The following is a 21,838-nucleotide window of genomic DNA, read 5'->3' as shown; positions in this document are numbered from 1 at the left end:
TAGTTAAACGTTTCTATTAGCTCCTGTACTACTTAGTTCAACGTTTCTGTTAGTTCCTGTACTACTTAGTTCAACCTTTCTGTTAGCTCCTGTACTACTTAGTGCAACGTTTCTGTTAGTTCCTTTAGTACTTGGTTCAACTTTTTTGTTAGTTCCTGTACTACTTTGTTCAAATAAAAGTTGGCAATCAGTATTTGTGTTATTTAACGAAATACATCACAAACGTGCATGTAACTCTGCATGCATGCTCATAAATTACAAAAAAAAAATCTTTCCACATTCTGTAATTAATGTTGAATGTGTATACAATACAATTAAACTTGGTAGACATATATATTACATATCTGTAAATTACAAAATTAAACATGGAATTACGATTTTACGCTACAAATTAAAACCCAGACTAGGTTTACAATTTGAAAGACACGGCCATGTCCTATATTCCTTTGAAAAAGATAATTACATTAGTGATAGTGGACTTGGATGTAATTCTCACCTTTGAGGCCATTTTACCTTTCTATTTTCTAATGCACGGCCTGATGGCCTGGTGTGTTTCCCCCCAAACTAAGTTTTATTTTATTCGGTGAACTGTGGAGCTTCAACTAGCAGGTAGAGCTGGTGTGTATGAAGTTCGTAGAAGAAAAGATTGCTTTAGGACTAAAAACTAACTTTGGTCTATGACTAAAGAAGTGGAGAGCTAACGTCCTTGCAGTGAAGTGACTAAACTGTTTCTGTATGATAAAAAGAAAATGTTTTGCGTCTGACGAGTTTTGTTTTACTAATTGATAGGTGCGGAAAGCAATGGCTAGAGGCTTACAGTCAACAAAACCTCCACTCTGCTTCGTTTTAGTCATTCATTGAAGTCGTTGACGAGTGTGTCAATCGTTAGTACTGAATTCTTGACAACACATCATTGATTTTACACCCACGTTCATGACAGCTAGGTTTTTAAACCATTCAAAGTTCTATACACAGTCAGCACGAACAAGACGCAACTATCTGAAATACAAAATACACATGCATTCTAGGATTGACGTCATATTTACACAGACCTATATAGATGAGGAATGTTAAGTTCGTCATTTCAAAGATGAATGTCTAATGACCTTTACTGAACGACCTTGTCTACATTGAACTGCGCAGACGGGAAATCGCGTGAACTACATCACATTCATCAGACACTTTAATGAGATACACATACACATTTAATGAGATACACATACACATTTAATGAGAGACACATACACATTTAATGAGATACACATACACATATAGATCTAGAATCTAAGTCTTGGAATGGAATTCAAACATTATTTGTAAACCAAGTGAAAGTTTGGACTTGTCAAACGAGCTTCCTTTGCAAAAAAGTTTATTAACACAGGTAGACCATCCGTTTTTTTTAAATTATCATTATTGGTTTTAATTGGCTCGTCTTCCTTCCTCTGGTATGCCCAGTGCTCTAATGTCTTTTGAGAACATGTGCAGGAAGTTGTTGGGGGGTACTCGGTCCTTAAGAAATTCAGCAAACCCAACAACGCGGCTCTAGTCAAATGTCGAATTAAGTATACATCGGGACTGGAGCTCAAACCCTTCATTCAGGTAGCCAAACAGTTTATGCTACTTAGATACATTTTCATGAAAGAAATGAATGGTTGTACTTTCTGCTAAATTAATGGGGCAGGAGGGAGGCTGTAGTGAGCTAGTGACGCATTCAACTATTACGCCTTTTAACATCCAGAAAAAAAAATTTTTTGACACGACACTTTGACCTGGAGGAATGAATCATTTCCAAAGAAGAAACACACGACATTTTTTATGTCATAATGCGGTTGGGGGGGGGGGGGTGAACAAGGAGAAAGCCACACAAAACTTCTCGCTGCAAGTATTTTATAATAGAGATACTTTATATCTGCAGTTTAAATGCACGCACACAAATGTTGCTTCTAAGAACATTTTTTCGCTTTGAGGCTTTAATACGTTTGTCACAAGTAAACATTTTAATCCTTCTTCTTCTTCTTCATCGTTCTCATTGTTATGTTGGAGTGTTCATATGACTAGACCAATACATGAGATGAACTGCGCAGTGGTTTCCAAATCAGGGAGCTCTCCATATAGTTTTCTTTCTATTGGGGTGATTTGGGGCCAATGTCTTATACGGGCCTCTTGGTAGAGAGAGCAGTTTTGGAGGACGTGGTCGGCATTTTCTGGTGATACTCCACATGGGCAGATTTCACTGGTTCCAATTTTGAGCTTCCGGAACATGTGTTGTCGCATTCTGTTGTGTCCGGTCCTGAGTCGAAAGATTAGACGTTGGTCTTGTCGGGATAGCTTATAGTAAGCATCATCTTTCTTGTGATTTGGATGGGAGCTCGTCCATTTCTCATTTATTTTATCTACAATTAATTTCTTCATATCTTCTGGATAGAGAGCAGAGTTTACTTGTGAGTTTGTTCTCCCACTCTTGGCGAGTGTGTCAGCCTTCTCATTTCCTGATAGTTGTATGTGAGCTGGTATCCATTGAATGACAGTTTTTTTGCTGTTGTGGTTGAGCTTTGTGAGTGCTGTTCTGAGGTTTTTAATATAAGGGGAATCAGAGTTTTGCAGGCTTTGGAGGGTTGTTTTTGCGTCTGTTAGAAAGACAATCTGACTGTTAGTTAATATATTGAGTGCCCCAACTATGGGCCTCGGGCCAGTAAATGTGATCTTGTGTACAGTAATAATAATAACAAGAAAAACATTTCAAAACAAAAAACAAAGCTTACACTAAGCGTACTTGTATCAATTAGATCTAGACGAACTCTAAAATAGAATTTATAAAAATAATAATAGGGGAACGACCTGAAATTGAACTTATGGCTCCAGCTTTCTCAGGCTTCTCAAGCTAAAACGATAACCACTCTGCTAGTGGCTAGTTCTCTATTGTTTCTCTAGTCTTGTCTATAGTGTTTGCGTTCACTAAGACTCAGACCACGATGTATACAAGGGGACTAATTTAGCTTATACCATCACTTCAGTCAAATATCGATTCTTTCCCTTGTTTGAAATACAAACACAATAATTAATTACAAATATTTAATTAACTAATTGGTTAATTTTTTAAAATTGATTCTTGCGTTGTCGGATAAGAAATAATAGTGCAAAATTTCAGCTTGATCCGAAATTGGATGTGGGAGAAATAACGTGTACAAACTTTTGACCAGACAGACAGAGTGATTTGATATAAGCTTTGTAAAAAAAAAGATTCGCTGTGATAGCATCAACTGCTTGGCTACTTCAGCGAGTGGTTTGAGACTGAATACTTATGTAACTAGATATATGGATACATCAAAGCTCTCCATTTTAGAAAGGTGCCTTTTGAAATCAATGTGACCAGGAACTCCGCTGTCATAATTTAGAATCCCAGACTCTTTTAATTGTAAGAATCAATCATTATTTAAAAGAATTAATTGTGCGTGTAATAGGTAAGAGCATAGTTTGTTTTAACTGCATGAGCGACTATTTCGTGAAGTGTGTTCACTACCTGTGTCGCTGCTATTATCAAAGTGTAGTACAAGGAACCTTTTTAAGTATTGTAAAACTTAGTTTCAAACCACCTAGTTCTTATTGACTTGTATCTGCTCAGACTACAAACACAATATATAGGTCAGGCTCAATCTTCTCTACATAGCTATGCAATAGTGCATATCAGTTTGCTCGAACCCTTGACCTTGACCTGTGTATGAGGTTCAATGTTTTAGGCTAGAAGAGTGCATGACGTCAATTTAAAAAAAAAGACGTCACATAAGATTCGATCTTGAAGTTGATTAATTAACTCATAGCCATGTCGTTTGCTAGAAAAGCTGATGGGGTATTTAGGCGCTCAGCAACTAGAACTCCAGTCAAATCCATTATCTAGTTACAGCACTGGAGTAGCCAAGCAGTCTACATCTCACGGCCAAATTGACGAAAATAAAGTTAAAACATTCCTGTTTCAGAGTTGCAAAAAGTTAGTCAAACATATTCCATGTTTACCAATATATTTCCCACGATCCTAGAGCTGGTAGCCATAAATTTTTGGAATGTCAAAATGTATAAGTGATTGATTTAGATAAATATTCATAATCCTAAAGCCTATTTTTGTGTCACTTTTATAATTTCATTATTTGGACGTTTTTGGATGTGTAGGCTGTCACTGCTTGCTGAGTTGTTGCCAAATGCTATTTCCATCCGAGGGCCAGCACTTTTCTTTATCAAAGTTTGATAACCCTGAGTTGTTTTCTTTATTGCTTGATAACGGGTGTGCTCCCCTGACATATCTTTCTAAAACTGTTAATTCTCTTTCTAAATACGGGCTCCTCAAATAACCTATATTCTGGACAGATGAGAGATAGTAAGGTTACACATATTGTCATTGCCTCCTCATTTCAATCCCCATCAATCTTTCATTCTTCCTCACCTACGTCTCTCTCACACACAGTCCTCTCTCTCTCACACACACAATATCCTCTCTCCCACACAATGTCCTCTCTCACAATGTCCTCTCTCTCCCACACAATATCCTCTCTCTCCCACACAATGTCCTCTCTCACACACAATGTCCTCTCTCTCCCACACAATGTCCTCTCTCTCTCACACACACAATGTCCTCTCTCGTTCTATTTTCTTTCCTTCTTTCTCATGCTTGTTGTATGCGTTCTTTTGTTATTTCCTGACTGTATCTCTAGACAAATAGAACTCAATGTAGAAAATCTTAGGGGTGATGTTGCCGGGCATGGCTCTGATTTCCAGTCAAGGGTAACAAGAACGAGTTGAACGTCTTCATGAAATAAATACAAGTAGGTCACAGAAACACTTGATACGAAATACCTTGCACCCGTCTTAAGTAATGCTTTTTATAGTCTTATTAAGTGTGTGTGTGTGGTACAATCAGCGTATAGCACAAATGTAGTGTAATACCCATTGCACTGTTAACGCATACAATATGTACATGTCTTTGATTACTAATCTAGGCTACACACCTGTAATTGCCATGGATATACATAATCGTGTCCCTAAAGTAGGGCCTAAAGCGCATTCGATTTTGGTTCATGATCGATATTCACAATATGCGGTCATTGTAAATGAATTTGACTGTACCTAAACTAAAAATACATTCTAGATCTAGCAGTCTGTCTTTAGTTAAAAATACCAAACCAGAAAGTATGTTGGCTCTTCAAAAATAGTTGTCACCATCCAACCGTACAGCATAATATCCAAGGAGAGGGGAGATACTGTGGAGTAGGGGGGGGGGGCGAGACACAATGAACAGGGGGAGACACTGGAGAAAGGGTGGAGGGGAGGGGCTGACAACTTCTTGTCACCTTGCGTTTTGTCCGTACTCTGGTCATCCTTCAGTCTAGTCTTTACAGAGGCACAGAACTTTGTAAGGGCCGAGAACTCTGCCACTGTGATCATTGATGGTCCTGTTGTTGTTTCAGAAAGTATTGGAACCTACTGTGATATACATTTGTGTGTGTGTGATTACATTTTGATAGAAATCGATTCTACCTTGTAAGGTGTGTGTTTTCTTCAATCTAGTATATTCTGGTGTGTTTTCTTCAATCTAGTATATTCTGGTGTGTTTTCTTCAATCTAGTATATTCTGGTGTGTTTTCTTCAATCTAGTATATTCTGGTGTGTTTTCTTCAATCTAGTATATTCTGGTGTGTTTTCTTCAATCTAGTATATTCTGGTGTGTTTTCTTCAATCTAGTATATTCTGGTGTGTTTTCTTCAATCTAGTATATTCTGGTGTGTTTTCTTCAATCTAGTATATTCTGGTGTGTTTTCTTCAATCTAGTATATTCTGGTGTGTTTTCTTTTTTGTTACAAACATAAATGACATAATTACAGAGGTAACAGGCCAAAGGTTATTTGTGTACGTTACCAGTTCAAAGATGTGTCTTCATAACATCTTACCGATATGTCTACATAACATCTTACCGATATGTCTACATAACTATGTAGGATAGATAAATAGGACGAAATTTTTATAAAATTCGTAATATAGACTGCATGTAAATGTAGACTTAATATAGACTACATCTAGATCTAATTGTAGACTTACTATCGACTGTATCTAAAAGTAGACTCTAACTACTGACTCAACAAGTGTGTCTAAATGCTGCTACATCACCTTAAAATTATTTAGATCTACAGCTACCTAGTTAAAATAATAAAACTGATCATTTAGTTATAATTTAATTTTAATCACCAAGCGATACAACTATAGCGTGAATACCTAGATATAGATATAGGAGAATGTGTTGAAGAATCGAATCCAAAAGAAGGGGGTGTATGCTTCAAACAAATACTAGATGCAACAAAGCAGATTTGTCTTATTGTCTAGAGTTAGGATATAGACAGTTGTAGAGGCCTACTTTGTAAATAAGCTTAATTAACAAAGTTGTTTAAGTTAAATTTGTCCCACATCCTCCCCCCCCCCCCAAAAAAAAAGCTTGTCCCTATAAGTCCCACAAAGTTTTTTGAAAGTGCCATTTAAAGTTAAAAGTACCACACAAAGCTAGTTAAAAGTGCCACACAAACTTAAATGAAATGCCATTTGTATGTACACTATGTATTTCTTCGCAATTGTCTTAAGAGTTGAGTATCTAGGCCCCCGGAAGCTCGTCTCCATCTGCATTTATGAACAAAACTTCTGTCTGGGAAAGATCCAAGCAGATGTACATTTTTAAAACCCTATTAGCGATGCCCGTGTCTCAAGACGTTAGGGTTTGAAACGAGGACGAAGGCCGAGCACACCGGGGAATCTCCTCCATATTCCTTCTTTGTTTCACATCATCCGTGCAGGTGTCCGCCATAAAAACCCCACCAATGCAATGGACTCGGTCCTTAGGCATCCCAACGGGGGGGGGGGGGGGGTTCTGTTTTACTTCCCTATAAGTCTAATCATCTCCTCTAACAAACGCTTTTACGCGAGCGCCAATGTTGATGCGGGGAAGCAATACCCGGGTACATATACATATTGTACAATATAAGAATCTACTTTTTTATTATTTTTTTTGGACATAGAAAGTTTCAGTTTACCCCATCAGTACTTTGAGACTCATGATCAACTGAACTATAAAACCCTAGATCTAAAGTAATTATTAGTCGATCGTGTTTATCCCAAGAACTGTTTGTCTTTAAATTCATGGATATGAATCATTATAAAGTTTTTTTTATCAACATTCATGTACATTATTCAGGCTTGCAAATCATAGACTAGTTTACATTGATTTGTGTCTGTCATGTTATTTCTGTATAGATATCGGGTTTCAACTTGTACATCTACATACGTTGATATCCAAAGTTTATGTGTAATTGTGTCTGCTCTGTTATGTAAGTCTTCGCCTGTACTGATGTGTTGTGGTCTCCGTGTCATGAACCAGGTGTCACTTCCATAGATCATCCATCACCTCGCCTATTTTAAGCTGTGTGGGAGGAAGTGTAAGCTCTAAGTTGTAGATGTTGCTAGCCTGGTGGTATGCGGGCCCTATTGTTTTCATGACAGTAAAATGCTTAGTAGTGGTCCACGGTGGTCGCATCTGTGTTGTCTGGTCTGATATACTTATGATAGACTTAGTAAGTAAACTAGAGAGCTTATAGTTAGATCTAGGTCTAATTCAAAAGTTTTTATAGTAAATTGTGTCCTAGCACAGAGCACCTTCAATTAAAATTGTTTTGATTAAAATGATAGATCTATGTAGATTGTAAACAAATCCACCTATTGGCCTAGAGAAAAAAAAAATACAAGTTTAATTTTAGTTGGAACTAGATCTAGATCTGAAGAATAATATTTGTGTTTTGATAATTCCTTATATTATGTGGTTTAGGAATGGATCTATAAGAAATGTGTACACGTCTGTTAATGTACAATTGGATTAAGACAAAATTGTAAAGTCTACATTTATATAAGTTGAACTTTTATGCTTATGTTGGCTTGCAAACACACGTTGTAGCTGGCTAATTTCTTTAAAAAAAAAACTACCTTGTACAAAATAGTTGACGGGATAAATTTGCTATACATAAAAGTTTCTTTATTTACTGAATGACAAATGTTTGTATTTCTCTGTAGCACATTGAGATGTTGAGTTTCCTTTAGTTTGAATTCAAAGTCTTTGTAGCAGGGCTGGACTGGTGTGGTCTCCATGTTGTATGGGGTAAATAGTGTCTAGATATAGAGATCTAGACCTAATAGTGGACACTATTGCTATCAGTTTTATACGCTTGTATTGGTTTATTATATTCATACGATCTGCTATCTGAATACTGATAGATGGCTGCTTGCCGCTTTGAGCGTTGAAACAAGAGTTATAAAACAAAGCTCCTTCTTTGTAATCAGAGACAGCACAATCTCATTTTGTTCAGGTGTTTGTGGGATCCAAGCATCACATTGACAAGACTTGGAACATGGCATATGCTGTTCCTGACTCAGCTTGGTTTGAATGAGATCTTGCTCTGAGTTTCTTAGACTGCTTTTTTTTCTTCTGATTTGCTATGGGCTATTCTCTTTATTTCGCAGCCATACTCCACCCCACCCCAAAAGAATCGATCATGAGCTAATTTGTTCCCCAGTAAGAAGTGTTGATTCCACGGTTCTTGAGAAGACGGCAGACAAATGACTGAACATTCTTTACTTTTCTATCAACTGATCAGGTTCATATGATTTGTGTACTTAGAGAAGTTAATGATTTATTGATTTAATACTGATTACATATACATTATAAATAGGTTAAGACAAAGAAATATCTTGGAAGTGAACGAATTTATACAAACAATTATTTTTTTTACAATCTAGGCCGCATTACACGTGTGTACTCTAGTATTTTGACTTAAGTTGACATACGTGTTTAGAGTTTACACTAAGCTACCGGAAGATTTCTTGGCACAATAGAATTGGAACATTATTGACGTGTTGGTAAAAGTTACACGGTCGCAATCAGACTCTTTTGGCATTGATTGAGACACGCGTGCCATTTCTCTATCATGTGCTGCAAGACAGAATCAGTTTCTTTGGCTCTGGACTACTCGCTCTGAGGACAATGAAGAACGTGTTTGTTAAAATTTTAGGCACTGAAAAGAAACGAACTTCACAGAACAAACTCAATTCACCCACTCGTCTCTCGCAAAGGTAGGTCAATTGTGTGTGTGTTTTATAATGTACTACAAGTTGAAACGTAATGTGTGTGACTGTGTCCAAAACTGTTTGGGCTCTCTTTGAAAGGGTTACTGCCAATGGAGTGGGTAACAATTAATGTACTTTATAAATGTCACATCACGAAGAGTTGTATACAAGTGGAAATAAAGCTACTAGACACTTGTCAAGACTCAATTGTATTGTCAACAAAAATGTTTACTACCACCTGTGTCTCATATGTTCCGCTAATGCTGCTTTCGATTGGATACTTAGTTATTGAAACCTTTGTAAGTTTGACTTCTGTTTTGCACTTATCTGTCATTAGTAAGTAGATCTAAATTAACTGACATAAAACACAGACTCCTACTAATGTAATTCAAGTACAGTATCTCGGGATAACTCTTGACCTAACGAAAAAGGCTGACAGGCTTACATTGTAGGCTACTTGGAATACAGTTTTTGTTTATTACTCATTTTGTATTTAGACTTTATCGAATCATCAAACATAATGACAACTAAACATTGTAAGTATATATGTCCTCCTTCAGTAACGAAGTGACTATGAATCATCTCATGGAAATGATATGAATGCCTGGCATGAGCTGTAGTCGAAATGATGTCGACTACGCAGCTGATGTTTACAAAGGAACGGCAAGTGCCGAAACAGTTTGGGGTCAGCGGTTTCGCAGGCTCTGCCATTGTGAAGCGCTGAGTGATGGTAACTGCCTAACAGTCGCCGGTTCATGATTTGTCCTCAGGGTTGACTCCCGAAGCATTTCCCATGATTGGGTATAGCTGCATGGCAGCAGATGTTTGAATTCAGAGTTTTCCTTCTCCTAGGTCCTAGGTGGTAGCCAGCCATGGCTAACGAGCCTCTCCTGTCCGAAGCTTACTGGTTTAGGCGCCAATTACTCGCCTTTCCCCCTTTTCCTGTTAGTAAAAACAGTTCCGCCGGACTCAATATGTGAGCCAGGAGTTGGACTGGTTGTCAGAGGCTATTTGAGACGCATGCCATTAGGAAACATTTTATAGGTAGTGGAGTGCTTAAATCCACGTTATTACATACAGTATGTTTCAACAAAAGATAAAAAAAAAGAGATTCACAAATTTTATTAAACAGTATCGACATTTTTCAGTATCTTCGCTAAAACTGTCATGGAAACAAAACTACTGAATATATAGTTTAGTTGTTTATCTAACAATGTCTTAGAAACAAAACTACTGAATATATAGTTTAGTTGCTTATCTAACAATGTCTTAGAAACGAAACTACCGAATATATAGTTTAGTTGTTTATCTAACAATGTCTTAGAAACAAAACTACCGAATATATAGTTTAGTTGTTTATCTAACAATGTCTTAGAAACAAAACTACCGAATATATAGTTTAGTTGCTTATCTAACAATGTCTTAGAAACAAAACTACTGAATATATAGTTTAGTTGTTTATCTAACAATGTCTTAGAAACAAAACTACCGAATATATAGTTTAGTTGTTTATCTAACAATGTCTTAGAAACAAAACTACCGAATATATAGTTTAGTTGCTTATCTAACAATGTCTTAGAAACAAAACTACCGAATATATAGTTTAGTTGTTTATCTAACAATGTCTTAGAAACAAAACTACCGAATATATAGTTTAGTTGTTTATCTAACAATGTCTTAGAAACGAAACTACTGAATATATAGTTTAGTTGTTTATCTAACAATGTCTTGGAAATAAAACTACCGAATATATAGTTAAGTTGTTTATCTAACAATGTCTTAGAAACAAAACTACCGAATATATAGTTTAGTTGCTTATCTAACAATGTCTTAGAAACGAAACTACTGAATATATAGTTTAGTTGTTTATCTAACAATGTCTTGGAAATAAAACTACCGAATATATAGTTTAGTTGCTTATCTAACAATGTCTTAGAAACAAAACTACCGAATATATAGTTTAGTTGCTTATCTAACAATGTCTTAGAAACGAAACTACTGAATATATATTTTAGTTGTTTATCTAACAATGTCTTGGAAATAAAACTACCGAATATATAGTTTAGTTGCTTATCTAACAATGTCTTAGAAACAAAACTACCGAATATATAGTTTAGTTGCTTATCTAACAATGTCTTAGAAACGAAACTACTGAATATATAGTTTAGTTGTTTATCTAACAATGTCTTGGAAATAAAACTACCGAATATATAGTTTAGTTGCTTATCTAACAATGTCTTAGAAACGAAACTACTGAATATATAGTTTAGTTGTTTATCTAACAATGTCTTGGAAATAAAACTACCGAATATATAGTTTAGTTGTTTATCTAACAATGTCTTAGAAACGAAACTACTGAATATATAGTTTAGTTGCTTATCTAACAATGTCTTGGAAATAAAATCAGGAAGCCACTGAAATATAGATCAGTTGCTTAGCTAACATTGTCTAGGAAAGGAAGCCACTGAAATATAGATCAGTTGCTTAGCTAACATTGTCTAGGAAAGAAAGCCACTGAAATATAGATTAGTGGCTTAGCTAACATTGTCTAGGAAAGGAAGCCACTGAAATATAGATCAGTTGCTTAGCTAACATTGTCTAGGAAAGGAAGCCACTGAAATATAGATCAGTGGCTTAGCTAACATTGTCTAGGAAAGGAAGCCACTGAAATATAGATCAGTTGCTTAGCTAACATTGTCTAGGAAAGGAAGCCACTGAAATATAGATCAGTTGCTTAGCTAACATTGTCTAGGAAAGGAAGCCACTGAAATATAGATCAGTTGCTTAGCTAACATTGTCTAGGAAAGAAAGCCACTGAAATATAGATCAGTTGCTTAGCTAACATTGTCTAGGAAAGGAAGCCACTGAAATATAGATCAGTTGCATAGCTAACATTGTCTAGGAAAGAAAGCCACTGAAATATAGATCAGTGGCTTAGCTAACATTGTCTAGGAAAGGAAGCCACTGAGTGTATAGGTCATTTGCCTAACCATGGAACGATACTAACATTATTTTGTACATCTTGGTCCAGCGGGGGTTTTTATAAGTAGGCTTATTCTATTTTACTAAACCCTCGTTCATCCCTGTAGCAGTAAATATTTTGTATTTCACATTTGTTTGAAAAGGTAAACCACTGAAACCCCCTTAAACATTTTCCCAGTTTACATTTTGGGTCTTTTTAAATTTAGTACAGTTTTTTTATGAGCCATAATTATAAGACTTTAATCTTAAAGCACATTAAATTCTTTTACACTCTGAGCTTGCTATGTCGCTGATGCGGATGACTATTACTAGGTCTATTAAATCTAAACTGGTGCGGATGACTATTACTAGGTTCTTTGCGGTCAATTTTACTTCTACATAACATTGCTTAAATGCTAGTTCTTGAGTATAGGAATCGCCTATTAAATCTTGCTTAAAAATGTAAATTGTATGCATACATTATGCTATCTATCTAAACGTGTTGATTGGGAAAAGGTGGCACTGGATAGATCCGCATGAACAGCGATCATAAAGGAAGGGTCCCGGATTGCACAACAGTTGTAGAAAGAAGGGTGAAAATGCAACGGCGCCTGGTGATTACATATGCCCAACTGTGACCGCAGCTGTGCAACAAGGACAGACCTCTTTAGTCACACAAGAAGTTGCAAAGGGAAAAGATCGTCTCTCGAGACGTAAAATGCCACAGATCTAAACGTGACAGACATGCAGAAAATGAAAAAGAAGTTTTTCAGTTTAAAGTAACATTTATTATGTTAACAAATGAGTGAAAATCTTCAATGCTTTGAAATAATGATTTTTGAGTCTTGTATCTTATTTTCAGTCTTTCATGTTTTTTTTTTTTTAAATCTGTTTCTATTTATTTCAATTAGTTACCAACTCTGAGCTTGATAAATGTTTTGAGCATGATGTCAATTGACCGTCCAGTCTTTGTTGTCGTCTTGAGATACATGTCTTCATTTCTTTTTCTTTTATCCATCTCTTAATTGGATCAGACATCTACACTTTCGTTGTTTATCTGATTTTGAAGATTGCTACCTCACTGATCAGACTAATAGTCTAAACATGAAAACATCTATTCAATTGTCAACAAAACTTTTTTTTTTTTGTGTAGAAATTCTGTCAGTGGAAGACTTAGTGTCATTGTATATAGTCTATACCAGCTGAATGAAATAGTTTGTGTCTGGAATGTGTGTACATGTAGGGCTAAGAGCCGACATCACAAGCTTTAAGTATGGAGACACCTGTAGGCCTACTTGCGATTTGTAGTTCATATTCAAGTTGAGCCATTTTTAAATATCCAGGTTACAGAAAGTGTTTTGGGGGCTTATGTTAAACAAAGTTGCTGCACCGGTCATGCAATACGTTTGTAAATCTTTGTCCCTAATCTCTAGATCTAGCTATTTATAGACAGAAACGCTTTTTAAAATAGTGGCATTTAAAAAAACAATAAGGGTAGAGTCGTTTGTCACACATTATGTCACTGGTGGGCTAGATCTGAAGTGGACACGAATGACTGCAATCAATGTTTCAATCAACGATCCTATCTATTCTCAAGTGGAAATTAGGGATCCTGCATTGGAAAGTTGACAGCTGTTGTCATCATGACCCATCTCAGGTAGCTGAAACACACGAGTCAAGCCCATTTAGGGATGAAACTATTCTCTCAGTGTCTGATGTGTTGTGTATAATGTTAGGCCTCGGGCTATGGAGCGTTTTCAAATAAGCCTACAGTGTCTCTATTTCAACTTGATCTATACAGTTATGATATTTCAAACAGTCGCTGTCGCTGAGGAGCTTTGGTAACTGACAAACTATTTCACTTTCAAGTTCTTTGTTCAAGCCATGAGCGGCTCAGCAAGATCAACAACGTACCTTCTCTGCTGAGTCACCGATTATTGGATTTAGTTAGAGCAGAGATTATTTGAAGCCAATTAAACCTCTTTCTGTGACAAAAAATTGTCCTTTCCTTGTTTTTTTCTTTGTTAGTACTAGAATGACCCAGTAACATACTGGTACAACAAGAATGACCCAGTTACAGAGGGGTACAACAAAAATGAGCAAGTAACATTATCTCCTTCTTGTGTGTGTGCGTGTATAGTTTAGTCAAGATCTATATAAACTACAGTGTGTAATGAATTAAAGAATACATCTTGGAAAATTAAAAGTCTTTCAATTAGTACAAAGCCTTGAACGCATTCAGTCCACCACATTTCCCCTAGTTTGGTCATTACCTGAGTTAGAGGGGAATACTGTAAGAGTTCTCCAGATTAAAAAAAAAAAAAGTACCGTATTTGCAGATGAAACTGTTAGTTTGAAGTTTTATTGCCTTTAAATGTCAAGATCTTGATGTTTTAATCCATTCTTATCGAATCCCGGAGTTTCTATTTTGGTTTTTATTCTGTGAATGTAAATCAATATTAATGTCTTGATCTACATCTAGATTTATATTCTATTTTAAGACAACTGCAGACCTTTTGTCGAAGTTTGAATGCGCTGTCTAATGGCCTACCTTTTTTTTTAAACAATTTTTTTGAATTTATGCTTTAAATTCGATCATAGCGGGAAAAAAAATAGAACTTGGTCTTTTCGTTCTTTAACGAGTTGTTTTAATCAAAGCTGCTTTTATTCACATGAAGCAACCAATCGAATTATCCACTTCTCTTATTTACCTAAGTCTACACACCAATGCAGTCTTAACGATCTGTCATTCCGACTAATGTTGTTGTGTTGATTGCTCTATTCTCTTAATGAAATGTATTCTCAAGGGCATTCACTCTACTACGTAATCCGCTTTCTGAATCATCAGTAAACAAATGAAACAATCATTGGTGGAACTATTTTATTGGAGCAAGTTGGCATGGTAGCTCTCGTACAAACACTGGCAATGTAGCTCTCGTACAAACACTGGCAATGTAGCTCTCGTACAAACACTGGCAATGTAGCTCTCGTACAAACACTGGCAATGTAGCTCTCGTACAAACACTGGCAATGTAGCTCTCGTACAAACACTGGCAGTGTAGCTCTCGTACAAACACTGGCAATGTAGCTCTCGTACAAACACTGGCAATGTAGCTCTCGTACAAACACTGGCAATGTAGCTCTCGTACAAACACTGGCAATGTAGCTCTCGTACACTGGATGTTGTGGACGGTCGTTGACTTGTAGCACCAAACTGCTGGTAGACAACTAAACCGCTGTAGGCGTATTGTATTTTAACTTATAAAACTTAAAATAACTTCAATAACTTCTTTTGTGAATAAAACTAAATATAACTTTTATTACAATACAGACAAATCAACTTGAGATGAAATAGAATAAATGTAGCAGACTTTAAGTAATAAAATGGTATTTTGAACAAAATCTAACTCACTACAAAAACACGTCTTTTCACTCATGCAATCTAGAGTCGTCTGTCCTACCCAAGACAGCTGACGACAATGCCGCCTATTTTGCATCATTCACACTACTCAGCCACCAACCAAATCCCTAACCTCTTCCCACCGTCACCATAGAAACAGACACACTCCATAACACTGCTTGTGTATATTTAGACCGAATCATTTCAGTATTTGTTATGTATAATGAAATCTAGTAATTGGTCAAAGGGTAGGCCTACATTGCTTCAAATTCGTGAAAGATAGCATTAATATACAACATTTCCACGGTTTGTTAACAAGAGCCATTTGAAATAATAAAGCAAATTTAGGCACCAGGGGTTTTAAAGTGCATCGAACTAAAAGTCGACTCTCGAGGCACTACATTAGGAGACATCTGGAGACGACGTTGGCTTGTTATTAAACATCGACGTTACCAGAAAGAATTAGTCATTACAAAGATTTAAGCGTGTTTAGGTTTTTATCAAGTAGTGAGTGCAACACGCTTACTAGACGTGTATCTTGTAAAGCAACAAGCTTAGATCAGACGTACTAGACATGTATCTTGTAAAGCAACAAACTTAGATCAGACGTACTAGACATGTATCTTGTAAAGCAACAAGCTTAGATCAGACGTACTAGACATGTATCTTGTAAAGCAACAAACTTAGATCAGACGTACTAGACATGTATCTTGTACTGCAACAAACTTAGATCAGACGTACTAGACATGTATCTTGTACTGCAACAAACTTAGATCAGACGTACTAGACATGTATCTTGTAAAGCAACAAACTTAGATCAGACGTACTAGACATGTATCTTGTAAAGCAACAAACTTAGATCAGACGTACTAGACATGTATCTTGTAAAGCAACAAACTTAGATCAGACGTACTAGACATGTATCTTGTACTGCAACAAGCTTAGATCAGACGTACTAGACATGTATCTTGTAAAGCAACAAGCTTAGATCAGTGAACCACGTATTGTAACATTGAAAAGAAGATTTTGTTTGTTTCAACAAATGAAAAAAAAAAAAATACATTTTCTATTCAACTCGTATCTTTTTACCTTTTAAAATTATTATTTCATGTAAAATGAAGACTTTTTTTGTTCATTTCTTGCCATAGAATCTATGCCATCCGAATGTATTTCACATGTTTTGTCAGGTTCTTTTGATTTCAAATTGTCTACTTTTGTTGTTCTCTCTCTCTCTAATTTCCCAAACCGTTTAGTAGCCTCGGAAAATGCGCGGACTAAAAGACGGCCACTTCGTCAGTTGACCTTTCTGTTGATCTCGTTCTGAAGGAAGTTGCCAGAAGTGACACAAAGTGCTAACACATTTTCCCCATCTCCCACCCTCCCGCCTTCTTTACATTACCTTTTTTTTTTAAATTGTCAAAAAAAAAAGTAATTTCCGTATCCATTCTGCCATGGCCATACATTTGAAGTCTGTCAAGTGACGGGCTGTCATAGAACTAGACATAGGACCTAAGTATACTCTGCCCCCCCCCCCCCCCCCCTCACAACTTGTATTGTTCGCCTGTAACTCCAAACTGAAATAATGTGTATCACAGTCATTTACATACAGTACTACCTCTACTGTAGTCGATTCATATTGTGTGTGCATGTTGTACGCCAGTAGAGTGTATGTGTTTTATTATCATGTCTCAGTCGTAAACCTACACCGCTGAAATAGGGGCTCAAGGCCGTGTGCACAAATTAAGATGGAAACAGAACTGCCTAGAAGTCTATCAAAGAATAGATCTTAGATTTAAAAAAAAAAATATTCAGAAGTATATCCAAGGGTAGATCTTGAATTTGAGCAAAATTTACTGACAAGGTCTGTAAAAGGATCTCTGCGTGTTTATTTTGAAGGCTACACATGGATTTCAAAAGTGTTTGTGGAGGTGGGTTTTTTTAAAGGGTGGGGAAATAGAAACATATTTGACACCCCAGTGCTGTAGCGCTGAAACTGCGGCCTATAATGACCAGGTCAGAATTGGGGTTATTGTCTGTGGTCAATGTTGACAGCCACATTATTTGTCGGACTGTTTGAACAGCGACACCAGCATGGAGGCTTCTTAAAGTGCCTTTTGGGAAGAACCTATTGAAGGGGGGGAGAGCAAGTGGCAAAAGTTAGAACATAGCAGAGGGAGGGAGGGGAAGGGGAACTAAAAGAACGTTTGCCATCATGTTCTATGACTTGAAAAGCTCTGATACTAGATCTACATGTATTGCCATAAAGCATTTAAAATCTTAGCCATTGATAGTGTAAATTTCCTAAGATATTTTTAATATTCACATTCTTTTCCTGTTTAGTCAAATATAGATTAGACTGTAATTAATAATTTATGTGGTTTTTATTTGTTAGGGCTTACCTTATACCTACAACGTTTTCTTCAGCATTATCAGTCTATAAAATATTCTAGGGATTCTTTTTTGTTACATTTTTATTCTAGGAAATATATGATTAGGCAGTCATTCGAGTAACTTAAACATCCATTAAGCCTATTATGTCCTAAATTTACATTAGCAATTACTATGGATTGTAATAAGTTCACTTTAATTATTTTTTTTTCCAAAATGATACACAGTTGTTATGTACAATTTCAAAACGAAAATCACTTATTTTATTTGTTAAAGTATATACCGTTTGAAGATAATTCACTTGGTTTTGTCCAACAGGCATAAAATAAAGTTACATTCTTTCTAAATAAACTTTGCACCTAAATCTGCTTCATTTATATTGAACTATTTTCTATTTGATAATACCCCCACACCAGGGGCGGACTGGCTATATGGGCATTCGGGCAAAAGCCCGGTGGGCCAGTACCCAAACGGGCCGGTTGGGCCATCAAAAGGGCCTCATGAATGTCACTATAGAACGTATTTCATTGTACAAGTTTTTATAATATTCTCTTGTAAAAGGGGCCCTCTGAGCGTCGTGTTTAAAAAATTAAGCTTTTACAGACTCTACAGTGTAATAATGGTAATTTAATCTTAACGCATTTTCCGAAATAATGTAAACAGTGCTACTAGAGCTTCATCCTTTTAGGGCCTACACACTTATCTATTTAAAATCGACATAAGGCATGTGTACAGTTGTTTATACATTATCAAACTTAACATAATAATTTTGAGGACAGGTAGACCTAGAATTGGATGATATACGATTTTTGGGCCGGATTGTATAGAAATGCCCGGGCCGATTTTGACACCCAACCCGGCCCTTGCCCCACATTATTCTTGCCAACAGAAAAATGCCTTGTGCAGTGAAATAGATTCTTCTTTAAACATGAGAAGGGTACTTAAGACCTATAAAGGACTGTATTGATTTTTTTATTCCATAATTAGTAACACAAAAACACTACTTAAAATAGGCTTAGGTAACTTAAACATATTGAAATTATTTGGACCCTAATCTGTATTATCACTCTAGCTACAACCATGTCAATGGAAGTGGTTGGGTTTCAATCCCTTCAGCTACAACCATGTCAATGGAAGTGGTTGGGTTTCAATCCCTTCAGCTACAACCATGTCAATGGAAGTGGGGCTCAATACGATATTTGTGCTAACCTGTAACAAGTTAGTGATTTACTATAGTGAATAAAAACGTCTATGGCCTTTGTTTTGAATGTTGAACTCTTGTGCAATGGCATATATTTGATATACTACTTCGGATAAATAGGTATACTATATTTGATATACTACTTCGGATAAATAGGTCTACTATATCATTTTTTTGTGTTGGTCTGTTTTTCTGACAGCCCCGATGTTCGACTGTTTCTATCCTTAGACAACCCCAGGAATGTACCAACTGTCTCTGTTGATGTTGTTGAACCTGAGCGTGACGAGGAAGACCAGGACGCAATGGTAAGTATAAGAGTATTTGTTTTTATGTCCTAAGACTTGGAACTTTCTTCATATTTCTCGTTAGAAGAGACATGGGATAAAGGTAATGAAATTATTTCTTTCTTTTTTTTTAGCATTTTATTTACATAGGTAAGCTGTTTGCAATCATTAAATGACCTGTTAATAATAAATGTAATAAATAATATTGATGACTTTGTTTCACTACAGTTATATTGGAAACTTGGTATGTTGGTAACCTGGTTTTAATAATTATGTAGGTGATCTAGTTACAATAATTATGTTGGTGACCTATTTTCAGTGGTTATGTTGGTGACCTATTTTCAGTAGTTATGTTGGTGACCTATTTTCAGTGGTTATGTTGGTGACCTGATTTAAATACTTATGTTGGTAACCAGTTTGCAATAATTATGTTAGCAATCACATTAATAAAGATTGACTTTTAATTTTTTTTTCTAACATTATTCTATCACAGAATGGCAATAAAGATGATGATAACCCAGTTAATCTGGGTCCCAGTGAAAAAACATCGTAAGTCTAGACAGCACTCACTGTTTCATTTTTATCTTCAAGAAAAAAGATCTTTTGATTAATACATTTTTAGAGTTTAGGAAATTGTTTGGTGAATCTAGATTTATTTATTGTTGGAAACATTTTGTTTCTTTGTTGTTTTTTTTTACAAAATAGAAAAATATATTTAGTTTGACTGATACAGATTTATCATTTGACATTTCTTTCTCAATGATCATTCTCTAAGTGTTTTACTATTTTGTTACTAATGTACTCTTGAATAGGGTCAAACCAAAAGACTTTGAGTTCTTAAGGGTTATTGGCAAAGGAAGTTTTGGTAAAGTTTTACTTGCCAAGCACAAAGCTGAAGGGAAAATTTATGCTGTCAAAGTCTTGCAGGTAAATCTTTAGGATACAAATTGTCTATGAGACATATGAACCAATACTGGATGATCTTTTAACTAGTCAAGTCTGTGGTCTATATCTTGTTAGCCACTGCCACGTTTTCATGCAAAATGAAGATTGTTTGTGCTCAAAGTACACAAATCTTTTTTAAAAAAAGTTTTAATTCCTTTTTAAAAATCAAAGCTCAGTAGCATGCATGTGTATCAAAAAGTGGATTTTAAAAAATAGGAGTTGATAATATTTCTAATATTTTCTTCACATTGGTAACTCATTAATATTTCATAAAGTGTACCAGTCATTTATTTTTGAATTTATCTCAACAGAAACAAGCCATCATGAGGAGAAATGAAGCTAAACATATTATGGCTGAGAGAAATGTTTTGCTTAAGAATGTGAAACATCCATTCCTTGTTGGTCTCCATTATAGCTTTCAAACTCCTGATAAACTTTATTTTGTTCTGGATTACGTTAATGGTGGTGAGGTGAGTGAATCATTCACTACTGTTCATGACTTATTGCTGTAGTTGTGTAGGTCATGACCTTAATTTGGGGATGATGATGTTTCTTTATCTATGACCTACATTTGGTTCTACATTGTATGATTTGTAACCTGTTGAATACAAACACAAAATAGTTCATTGGTTTTGTAAATTTAAAGAGTGATAGTGCTAATTGTAGTTATACAAGTCCAATGGTTATTCTACCATTTTTTTTTAGCCAGATATATGAATTATATCATAAAAATTTGTAATTGAGTGTAGGGATTTATTGAATGTTTAGGGTACATAAACTTGGCCTTACACTTACACTTAGACTTGGCCTTACACTTAGACTTAGCTTTACACTTACACTTGCTTTACACTTACACTTAGACTTGGCCTTACACAAGTTTATTTCTATGTTGATGAGTGAGTTCTCTTGTATTCTTACACAACAGACTTGATCCACAACCACACCTCTCCACCAAGCTCAGTTCTGAGCAGCTTTCTTCATCTGCTCCCATGTCAGTCCAGTATCCTCAGCTTCACTGATGACTGACCTCTTCCAGGTTTGCTTGCACATGCCCACTTACCTCTTTCCTTGCAGATTCCAATCAAGTGCCTGCCTTGCAACATTGGTAGCTGGCAGAGTGTGTCCTATCCAGCTCCACTTTAGCTTGTTGATATCTTGGAATATGTTTTCTTGACTAGTTCTCTTCCACAAATTGACAGTACAGCAAAGTTCTGTTTTTATTCTTACACAACAGAAACAATAAACATCTTAAGGTATCAGGAAAAATAATGAGTACTAATGAGTATTAAATGCATGCATTAAACAGGCTAATAATATGAAGAACAAATCTCCTATTTCAGCTGTTCTTCCATTTACAAAGAGAACGTTACTTTGCAGAACATCGAGCCAAATTTTATGCTGCTGAGATGGCAAGTGCATTGGGCTATCTTCACTCACTTAACATTATTTATAGGTCAGTGATGCAATTTGTTTTTATTTCTGAAATTGTGTTTGTTTGTTTTACATGTTTTGAAT

The 21,838-nt window shown here is 35.9% G+C and overlaps 1 protein-coding gene across 15 annotated transcripts in view; it reads left to right on the top strand.

Moving 5' to 3' along the window:
• LOC106065860 (serine/threonine-protein kinase Sgk2-like) overlaps window positions 1–21,838 on the top strand; it is an 82,700-nt gene that overhangs the window by 43,386 nt on the left and 17,476 nt on the right. For 6 of the 15 annotated variants that reach the window (XM_013224804.2, XM_013224811.2, XM_013224797.2 and 3 more), the window contains exons 5-9: window positions 19,294–19,399; window positions 19,872–19,927; window positions 20,191–20,305; window positions 20,635–20,793; window positions 21,664–21,776. In XM_013224804.2, coding sequence (XP_013080258.1) covers window positions 19,294–19,399; window positions 19,872–19,927; window positions 20,191–20,305; window positions 20,635–20,793; window positions 21,664–21,776 — 549 coding nt within the window. Of the gene's footprint in view, window positions 1–5,336; window positions 5,535–7,429; window positions 7,602–8,541; window positions 8,676–8,750; window positions 9,151–19,046; window positions 19,112–19,293; window positions 19,400–19,871; window positions 19,928–20,190; window positions 20,306–20,634; window positions 20,794–21,663; window positions 21,777–21,838 lie in introns of those variants that run through there. The other 9 variants (XM_013224844.2, XM_013224875.2, XM_013224826.2 and 6 more) reach the window with 9 other exon arrangements.

Source organism: Biomphalaria glabrata, chromosome 5, assembly GCF_947242115.1.
Source record: "Biomphalaria glabrata chromosome 5, xgBioGlab47.1, whole genome shotgun sequence".
Lineage (NCBI taxonomy): Eukaryota > Metazoa > Mollusca > Gastropoda > Planorbidae > Biomphalaria > Biomphalaria glabrata.
The sequence above is the reverse complement of the archived record's forward strand: the minus strand, read 5'-3'. Positions and strand labels throughout refer to the sequence as shown.